Raw genomic sequence first — 10,911 nt, 5'->3', positions numbered from 1 at the left:
GGATCGGTGACTGAATCTCATGTGTGGCAAAATCTTTTTAAACTCTCCAAGACATCACACATCATCGGCTCTCATTAACACGGATATTCTGAACACGGTTAAATGGTCTGCTGGGGAGGTGGCCTCCCTGAGTTCAGTTAAATGGTTCCCTTCCTTCCCCCCATTCTACCCACTGCCAACCACCTGCAAAGGCAGAATATGAAGTGGGTGGGTATCTACGACAGGAAGGCTGTTACCTACTCCCCCACAACACAGTTCCTAATTAAAACAAAATCCCATCTGTTAACATTTCCCTCTTTCTTCCTCCTTTCATCCGTGGGGGTTATTGTGATAGTTGGGATCCCGGTGGTGTAAAAAGAGTCATCCCAAGGTGTTTCTCTAGAAGGAAAAGAATCAAGACATCTGTGTATGACGCACTAAGGTAGTCATTGGCAACCTCCCTTCCATTTCCGGGTTGGCTCATTGTTTACCTAATTGCCAGTAATAATATTTCATTGTGTAAAGAATGTTGGCACCCGGGGCCCAGGTTGCAGTTTATTGATGGCTCAGAGTTTATGAATTGATGCCCTCAGCAGGTTGCTGCCCTGATGAATGGCAATTACTGCGGCTCCCACAGAGGCAATTGTAGTCAGAGCATTTACTCCTTTCAAATAATTGCCCCTGAGAAGTTGAACAGGTAATTGTAACATCTGAAAACCATGCTTTTGGCTCCGAATCAAAGAGTATTAATCTCCATAACAGAGGTGTTTTGGAATGACCCAAAAGAGTTGTTAAAGAATGGTCTCCAGAGTGTTTAATTTTAAGATGAATTGGAGAAACCTTAGCAAGACCCCCCCCCCAACCTTCCGAGCGAAAATTAAAATGTTGTAAAGACACCCAGATTGTCGTTAGGGGTGCCCACCTTTTTGAAGTTATGATACTCTGTGGTGATTGGTTGATTTTAGACTTTATGCCTACCATTACTCCTCCTTAAAATTCTTTAAAGCACCTTGCTCCAGCCAGGCTAACCTGCCCATTAACCCCTGAAATGTCGTGTTCACTCTCACCCTAAAATATTTGATTATACTACTCTTTAATGCCATTCAATAAATGTGCACCATAAAAAAATGGCAAAAGGTAAAATTATATGAAATACCATTTAATTGTATACTATGATTTAGGTGGATTTAATTAATTACTAAAGGCCCTTTAATACAGAGCACTAAAATCTTAAAATCATGCATATGTCTTCTTAAGAATCCAAAGGTTACCTTCTACTCTAGTTATTTCTTTAGGGCTTCTACTCTGTTTATTTTGGTGCCATGGGAGAAATGGGAAATAGCCACATATTACAGTTTATTTGTTTAAACTTCAGTTTAGGGGGAACTATTGCAAACATGGGAAAGAAATACGAAGATACTAATCCATGATGTTTTGATGGAGGGAGGGGAAGAAAAGAGCATCAAGGAAGAATGTTAAGTGTAGAGTCACACCTACAGCTTGGAAACCTTTGTGTGAAATAAAGGTCAGAAATCTTTGAGAGATGACGGTGGAGGAAAGGAAGGAAATAAGAAAAGGAAAAAAAATCCAAAATATACAAGGGTATAGACAAATCATAAGCTAGTTTTTAATTCTGGAATACTTGATGTTTAAACGTTTATTCTTCTCAAATTTGTTGGCAGTAAACCCAGTGCACCGAAAACAGCCAGGTATCTCTCCTTCAAGGCAATCTGCCCATCGTTATTCAAAGTACTAGGGGTTTAAAAAGTGTCTTAGCATCATCATATTTCAGACTGGTAAGTAATGCCAAAAGGAATGATTAGAAGACTTCAGATTAAATTATGAGTTGGTTCTGAAACATGAAACAATTAGAATAAAAGCTATAAAAAAGTGATTAGGGAAGTAAATATGGGATAAAATTATGAACATGGGTAAAGTCATATATGAAGTAATTCTATAAACATGCACACACACGTGAATGCATGACTAGAAGGGGCTAAAGGATACCAACATGAAGATATACTTATCCATACAACCGGAGACATAAATTTCCTTAATCTTGATTTACCTTAAGGTTTAATACTCAAGAGTTTCCATCTTACATAATCATGACCTTGTTCTGCTAATTAGATTATTGGAACTGAGAGTTTTATAGGCTGATAGAACAAGACATGAATTTTAGAGACCATGTATTCCAGACGCCTGCCTTGAGGCAGATAAATATCTGAACCAAGGATGACAAATAGGTTTTAACTTAGAAACTAATTCCAATCCATTTGTGGTTGACTGGCTAGAGCAATGCATTGAGGTGAATTCTGAGGCTGAGTTTAGCTCCAAGCGGAGGAGTACTGAGTCTGATTGATCATGTAGGGTCTAAATTGCTCAAGTCCAGGAATAAGAGTCCAGACACATATTGGGATGGAGTCTGGCCTTTACTGCTATGCATTTGCCCTTCACAGTCTAAACCATGGAGGTAAGAAGAAGGTAACACACAGTATAAAAACTCAGGAGATATTCTGGGGCGTAGTTACATACTACAGAAATATTTCACCTGCCTTTTTCTTTTGCCAAAATTGTCCTTCACATTTTAGGGGATTTTTAAAATTGGCTTCTATATCTTGAGGAAATCTAAAAGATTTCATGCCATAAGCTTCTTGTCCTTCATTCCTTAAGGTTTGGGAGGTCAAAACAAAGAGGAAGTGCAGAAAATGAGAGACACTGGGAATAGTGGGCCAAGTCAATAGCTATCCTTTACTTCAAGCTCTTATCATTCACATGACTGCAGTCACTTAAGGCCTCCACCTGGTTCATGATTTTTTCCAAAGCTAATTCTTTTTTTTTTTTTTTTTTTAAATTTTTATTTATTTATGATAGTCACAGAGAGAGAGAGAGGCAGAGACACAGGCAGAGGGAGAAGCAGGCTCCATGCACCGGGAGCCCGACGTGGGATTCGATCCCGGGTCTCCAGGATCGCGCCCTGGGCCAAAGGCAGGCGCTAAACCGCTGCGCCACCCAGGGATCCCTCCAAAGCTAATTCTACCTAAAGCTTGGTTAAGCCTTGCAACCACAGATGGCAAGTATAGTCATTTATCCTAACTGCAGACTATTTGTACCTAATGGTCACATAGCATAATTAAAAATTGTTCATACTAAAGGTGTGTCCAGTTCATTTGCGGTAGGCTTTACATGATCTCAACAACCTCTGTTGTCTCCAGTCCCTTTTTCATAGAGGCTCATCTCTTTGGCATGATTTTCTACTACAATTTAAAGCAATCAAAGAACATTGAAGTGCTTTGGTGAGTCTACCGACCCTGAACTATTCTCTTTCTTTTCCAGTGGCTTGTTCATTCTTTCCCTGTGTCCTCTCTTTGTTCTTTACCTTCCACCTTCACTCTAATGCTTCTGTTCATAAATTCAGCAAACATTCAGTGATAATTACCTTTAATTAGTTAAAGTACCAGACACTGCAGTGGGCATGTTTTTATACTTTCTTTTGGTTCTTCACAGCACTCAAAAGAATTCAATATTACTGTCCCTATTGTATCTTTGAGGAAATTGACAATCAGAGATATCAAGTAATTATTCACTATCACATGGTGAGGGGATACCCAGATTGAGACTGGAGTTCAGCAATCCTCTTTTCTGCAATCCTCTTTCACTTACAAATCGCTGCTTACTACTGTGACATCGAGGGGCACCTGGGTGGCTCAGTGGTTGAGCGTCTGCCTTTGGCTCAGGGTGTGATCTGCGGGTCCTGGGATCGAGTCCTGCATCAGGTTCCCCGCAGAGAGCCTTCTTCTCCCTCTGCCTATGTCTCTACCTCTCTCTCTCTGTCTCTCATGAATAAATAGATAAAAACTTAAACAAAAATATTGAGACATCTACAATGGCACACGAGACATTATCCAAAATTTCAAAATTTTATGGAACTTAAAAAATTAGAAAAACATCTAGTTCATTATCTAGTTGTTTCATGTCCCATATCTATCCAATCATATATATCCATTCTGTTCCTTATTACCAGCACCAATAGCCTGCTCCTGCCCTTATCATCTCATGGTTGGGATAAAAGTCTCTTCACTAACACCCTAAACTGTGTTGTATTCTTTCTTTTATGTAATCTGCCTGCAGATGTTTTTTTCTGCTCAAAAACCTGGAGGGCTGTTTTACCTAGTTTGTCAAGAATCACTTAGGCGGGTACAATAGCAACTGTGTGATTAATTACACATATTATTGATTTGTTTATATGCTATCCATTCATTTGGTAAGTAATCCTTGAGAATGTAGCCCATATTAGGCTCTGTCAAAGATATAAAGGAGAATCATTTTTGGTAAAGATGCTCTTGGAGAAATGAGAAGAACTTAGTACTAGACACAAAGAGCTGCAATGCAGAACCAAACATAGTCCTGAAATAAGAAAGGTGGAGATTAAGAGTTTCTGAAGAAAAACAACTGGATCAATCAGAAATCGTGAAGAAAAGAGGTAGCATCTGAAGTAGACCTGAGGGGAATATGTTTCTGGCTTGTGGAAATGATAGAAGAGGCTGGGAACACATTGTTAAGGCACAGCCATTGGAGCCATGGGGGTGTTGGGGATGCTCTGGAAGCCATGTGCTGCGAGTTGCTGGGGCATAGACTACCTTCTGCTCTGACTCCTGAGTCACACTGGGTGGATGCTGGTGCTGCTCTTTGTCTTTGTAACACTCTTCCATCTACTCGATTCTGGCTTAGTTTCTGGGGTTCCCTCAAAAATTCTCTCTCTCTCTCTCTCTCTCTCTCATTAAACCACACCTAAGGTCTTTCCACACTCTGAAGAGTTTGATTCTACTTGGCCTCATCAATGTTGCTATCATTTCTGTGTGCCAATTGTCTAACCGAATCGGATTATAGTCTCTCCAAGGTCAGAAATCCATTCTTTCTAATCTCACACAAAACAGAGCCTAGGGCTGTGCACACAGCAGGCAGTCGGTAAACACTGGATGATTTATTGAATCTTTAGTTATGAATAAATGAAACTGGCCACAGATAATGTGGTTAGAAAATGTTAAATGAATGTTTCAGATTTATCCCAAATTGTTAGCTATGGAAAAAACTAAACATCAATTTAAGAAAAGAGATGACCTTTCTTAAAAAGTGCTGGGTACACCCTATTTCTGTTAGAGATATTTCTCCAATCAAAAACACTCATGTTGGACGCATATTGTGGTATGTATTTAGCTTTGAAGATCTATCTTAAGAAAGTAGGGGGGGAAAAACCCTCAGTCATTTCAGTTTTAAAGCAACATTTTCGATTTTATGTTGAAATGATTCATACCTCATTACCTACTTAGACTGAGTAATACGCTTTCTAACCAGAATTATTTCCATAAATATAAAGAAGTCTATTTCATCTTTCCCCATTAAAATTCAACTTCTTTTATTAGTGCAGAATTATCACCAGATTAAAATTTAGAATCTAAAACGGCTGATAATTTACACACATTCTTTTATTGAAATCTGCCTATGGGATCACCTTGGCAGAATTAAACTCAACCAGTTAAAAGAATAACTTCTGTGAGAACTGCCAGAAAAGATGAGAACCCAAATTATATACACGCAACATGGACATAGAGTGTCCAAGCTGACCCAGCAACTGAAAAGTTTCATGATTCCTGCTGAGAAAATTAAATGAAGAACACTGTGTTCCTCCTCTGATTTATGCTTAGTCTGATATTGATTGTTGCCACCTCCTGACTAAGAATGTATGCAACTTGCCCAGAGAATAATTACCTCTGCTCCCCATCCTAGCAATCTGCTAAATCTTTTCTCATGTGAGAGAAAGTTTTACCAACTACATATTTAATTTTCAGTTTTTCCTACTGTTATTTATAGTTGCATGCATATTTTTGTCCTCCCAATTCAACTGTGACTTCTCTTATGGCAAAAGCCGACATTTTTCTTTGTATGCCTATTCGCTCTGTCACAGTGTTTTGAACAAGGTTTATTAGTTTTGGTAGAAACAGTAGAGGATGAAATATAACAACTTATCTTTTAAAATGTATTTCTAGTAAAAGTGACAATTGTTTTCTTGTGGGTTTTTTTGTTTTTGTTTGTTTGTTTGGTATAACTATCAACTAAGTCAAATATCTCAAACCATTGTCTATCTAGAAATGTGGCCCAGGACAAGATCAAACCATCGTACAGTGACACAAATTCTAGCTCATACTAAAGGTGCCTATTACAGAACACACACTGTTCAGTTGTTGAGCATACACATCCAGCTGTTGGATGTATGCCTGGATCAAAAATGCTCAGTGAGTTGGGAATTATTTGCTGCGTTTGAAGAATACTGCCTTTGGTTAAATAAGTTGGGTTTTATCTCTTGAGAACTCTACATATATACTCTAAATTTTTTGGTAGATTGCTGTTCCCATGGCGTAATGACATGGATCAGATTAGAAGTGTGATACCCCTTCAGTGTTCCCCCCAAAACACAGTTAACCTTGAGCTAAAGCAATCTTGCTGAATCATTGATTGAAGTTCTTGGCACTGTTCTTTTATACCTTCCCTTTGACCTTGCAATTTTGTGGAAACTCCTTCTGCCCTCAAACCCTATTCTAAGACACTCATATTAATAAGAATATGTATTTTTCTCACACAGGCTGGTTGCCACATTTAGTCAAAATTAATTAAATACACACACACACACAAAATCACAGGTAGTCTAAGGTGCCTTAAAATATGTGAGATGAAACTAAACACATGTACATACAATTCAAGTTTTCATCACAAACTTAGTGCCAAATAAAGCACATCTCTGTGAGAAACACTTCTTAGATGTTCTAACAAAAGAGTATGTTTTACATATAGAATTGTGAACTTAACTTTATGGGGACAACTCATTATAGAAATGATAGAAGAGTTGCATATTAAAGAATAAGGATTTTTTTTTTCTAGGAGAGAGGGGTAGTTTAGGTATAGGATGTGCATGAGCAAAACCAGTGAACGTTCAGAGTAAAAACTTAGAAGGATTCTATTAATTACATTGTATAGACTATGGCCTAAAAGTTGAGGAAAGACAATGGTGAATAAAAAGTGTTCCCCACCATTATAATCTAGTAGGAAAAGCAATTTAAATTACTCAGTTATAAAACTTAAAAATGGTATAAGTGAGTGGTCTCTATACAGGGTGAAAATATTGCAGGACTGTAGAGAAAGGAGGGAACAGGGTAGTAACCCAAGAAGTGTTCTCAGATAAGATAGAATCTGAGCTAGCACTTGAAGGAAGAGTAAGAGTGTGAGAGGTCAAACCAGGGGAAATTCCAGGGCATTTCTGGGGGAGGAGAGAGGGAGAGTGAACTGAAGCACACAGAGAACGTTCGCAGACCATCGCAGATGCCAGTGAGACAGGAGAGTGGGGCTTTTTGGTTGCAAGATGGGGATGAAGGGGGCAATGTCAGTGAAAGCTGGAAGGGTGGTTTGAAGCCGAGTGGCAGAAATGTTTGAGTCTTGGATTGAGGACCTTTGTCACTGGGATGAGGCGAGAGTGTCATGATTTGGTGTGTGACTCGAGTTCAACAAAACCAAACTTCCAGAAATTTGGGGGTCATCCATGATGAGTGATTAATTGTCATTGTAGGCAGGAGATAGCAAATGATTGTGTTCAATGTGAGGAGACATGGCCGAAGCTGGAGGGTGGGAAAGCCTTTCACACAAGGAGAGGGAAGGAGTAGAGAAATGGGAGAAGATTAAGAAAGCACTGCAGGGAGACAGGAAGGAGTATCTTGCACACAAAATTTTCATTCTTTGAAAATATATATTCAGACACATTGCCAGGGAATTTGGAGCACTTTGGCCTGCTGGACTTCAGCAAAGACCTGGAATACATGCTAAGCAGCTCTTTGAAATGTTGAGATGATATAGGATCCTCTACTCCCCTCTTCTTTATCCTCTCCTTCACCATGTCATCATCCAACCCAAAGTTCATTTATTCTATGAATCTATGATGTCACCCTCTACAACTTTTCCATACATCATTTTGTAACAAACCATAAAGGATAATTCTGTACAATAGCTGTTCAAGGATGTCTGAGTGGCCTGTCCTTGTCAATATGAAGGACAGGAAATGACTAGAATGGTATTCCCAGTAGTACTAAAAGAAATTTCTTTTAGATCCACAAAATGTATTGATCTAAAATCTATTCTTTAGGGTACTTTGATATCAAGCTAGTAATTTATAACCGTATTATTTTAAATCTTTTGTAGACATTTGCCCGTTTATTGACATATTTTAAATTTTTTCTTAGTATTAAAAATTTTTTTCTTATTGTATGATTTACCATTTTGATTCCCAACATTGGTAATTAGTGCCTCCCCTGGCTGATCAGTGTTGCTTTATTGTTACTAACTCTTATTACTACTTTTAAAAATAATTTTTGCTTCTGTTGAATTTTGCTGTTGCATCTTTTGTTTCTATTTCGTAAATTCCTGCTCTTATATTTCTTCTACTTTCTATGGTCTTTCTTCCTCTTTCTTTCTTTTTTTCTTTCTTTCTTTCCTTCTTTCTTTCTTTCACTCTTTTTTGAGATGACATTTAGACGTAAATTTTTCAACTTTTCTTCTTTTCTAATATATGTAATTGAGGGTATGTATTTTTTTCAAAGCAGGACTTTAGCTGTTGCATTTCACAAGTTTCTGATATTTATAGTGTTGCTACACTTTGAAAATACCATTCCTTTGGCTTCTGACCTTCATCATTGGTTATCAGTGTTATTTTTACTAACTTGTAAGGAATATGTCTATTTTCTTTGGATTACCTTAAGGTACTCTCTTTGTTTTGTTTCGAACTTTGTGATGGTCCTACGTGTTGTTGTTTCCATATTTATTGTGTTTGGAGTTCATAGCACTTTTGACTCTACTGAATGACATTTTTGTTAGGATTTAGAAAATTCTTTTTTTCTTCCTTTTCAGGACTCCAGCTACAATTGTGGTAATTTGCTCCCTCTTTGTTCTCTACCATGTCTTAAATGTCTTTTAGGTCATTTTCTGTTTCTGTTTCTTTGTATTATTGTTGTTCTTTTATATCTTTATTTGGCGGGAGGGAGAGAAGAGAGAAGGACAAGCAGAGCCTGACATGGGGCTCGATCTCACGATCCTGATCCCACAAATCAGGGCTTAACTTATTGAGCTACCCAGGTGCCCCTCTGTTTTTTTTTTTTTTTTTCTTAATACTTTTTTTTCTCTACATGCTTTAGTCTGGATATAATTTTATCTTTCATTTCTTTCTTTTTTAAAAAAGATTTTTTTTTTTGAGAGGGATAGAGAGTACAAGAGCCCACAAGCAAGAGGAAGGGGCAGAGGGAAAGAGAGGGAGAAGCAAGCTCCCCATTCAGCAAGGAGCTCAATTCAAGACAGATCCTAGGACCCTGGGATCATGACCTGAGCCGAAGGCAGATGCTTAACTGACTGAGCTACCCAGATGCCCCTAATTTTCTTTTTCTGATCTGTCTTCCTTTTTTTTTTAATAAAGATTTTATTTATTTATTCATGAGAGACAGAGAGAGAGAGGCAGAGACACAGGCAGAGGGAGAAGCAGGCTCCATGCAGGGAGCCCAACATGGGACTCGATCCTGGGTCTCCAGGATCACACCCTGGGCTGAAGGTGACACTAAACCGCTGAGCCACCCGAGCTGCCCTGATCTGTCTTCCAGCTCAGTAGTCCCCATCTCAGCTCTGTCAAGTTAGATATTAATTTGATCTATTGTGTTTCTAATTGCAATTATTGTATTTTTCACTTCTAGAATTTATAATTTATTTTTTTTAATAATTTATCATTTTTGGCTTTCAATTCTATGCTGAAATTCTCTTACTATATAATGTTTTGAATATACTAATTGGTTATTTTAAGGTTTGTGCTTGATAACTACTATTATCTGGACTTTTTTGAAGTTTGTTCCCCTTGCCTTTTTTTTTTTCCCTCCTTATTTTTGGGTCATATGATCTTGTAGGCAGTTAAGATAAGGACAAGGCATTTTAACCCTATTAGATGAGTAGTCATGGGCTAAGGCCCATCTAATTCCAACTTACCCCTACACCTAAAGTGTGGCCCTCTGGGGTGCCCCAACTGAGAGTCAGAGGTCTTTTCTAGGACTCATTGTTGGTAAGCCCTAAACTTCGATTTTTGCTATCCAACCTTAACAGTCTATTCAGCCTCTCCATCTCTTAGCTTCTTGTGATCAGTATACAGTAAGAAAAAATCATCCAGGACATTGGACTCATCTTTTTACCTCTCTGCATTTCTGGGGGGAACTTCTTTCATCTTGGAAATAATTTTCAATTTTATTATCCTTACTGCCTTAATAGCTATCCAATTCCTAAACATAAAAACTATCTATCATATCTATCATCCATAATTTATCTACCTAATAGAGATAGAAAGATATATTTGTATATATGTGTGTCTGTGCGTTGTCCAGTTTTTATTTTGTTTGGTTTTTCTTTTCCTTTTTTTTTTTTTTTTTTTTTTTGGTGGGAGGATTCATCTATGGTAGCTCAGTATTACCAGACTATTAAAGTGCCTGATAAAAACTCTAAATATTCAATTTGTTCAATTAAAATAATTTTGTAAAAATAATTTGCAGGAGGCTCTGACATCCAATGCTAACCTTGAAACTCTGTCATAGAATTGGTTGCTCAAAACAGAAATCAAAAAGAAGGTAAGAGAGAAAAGAAGAAGATGAAGAATTCTGCAAGAGAAAGTAGAGGCAGAGAAAGAAAGGAGAAAAAGAGGAGATACCATGGCAGAGATGAGACAACAGATCATTCCAGGTCTCCAGATCAGTTTCATTCTGAAGCTACCTTTGTTTGTTTGTTGTTTCATTTTGTTTACGTTATATCTCTTTTTTGTCCCTGCCACTTCTTGTCACTTCAATCAACCCATCTGGTAAGTTCATG

General features: G+C 37.9%; 1 protein-coding gene across 12 annotated transcripts in view; it reads left to right on the top strand.

Annotated features, from left to right (window-relative positions):
- Window positions 1-495: 495 nt before the first annotated feature.
- Window positions 496-10,911, top strand: part of LOC144302674 (uncharacterized) — a 33,629-nt gene continuing 23,213 nt past the window's right edge. For 4 of the 12 annotated variants that reach the window (XR_013369668.1, XR_013369665.1, XR_013369666.1 and 1 more), the window contains exons 1-2: window positions 498-676; window positions 1,662-1,775. Coding sequence is in view for 1 of the 12 variants with exons in the window: in XM_077880232.1 (XP_077736358.1) it covers window positions 10,694-10,785 (92 nt within the window). In the remaining 11 variants the exon portion in view is untranslated. Of the gene's footprint in view, window positions 677-1,661; window positions 1,776-3,194; window positions 3,276-4,110; window positions 4,173-10,598; window positions 10,786-10,911 lie in introns of all 12 variants that reach the window. The other 8 variants (XR_013369673.1, XR_013369672.1, XR_013369670.1 and 5 more) reach the window with 6 other exon arrangements.

Source organism: Canis aureus, chromosome 31 (genome assembly GCF_053574225.1).
Source record: "Canis aureus isolate CA01 chromosome 31, VMU_Caureus_v.1.0, whole genome shotgun sequence".
In the NCBI taxonomy this organism is placed as follows: Eukaryota; Metazoa; Chordata; class Mammalia; order Carnivora; family Canidae; genus Canis; species Canis aureus.
The sequence above is the reverse complement of the archived record's forward strand: the minus strand, read 5'-3'. Positions and strand labels throughout refer to the sequence as shown.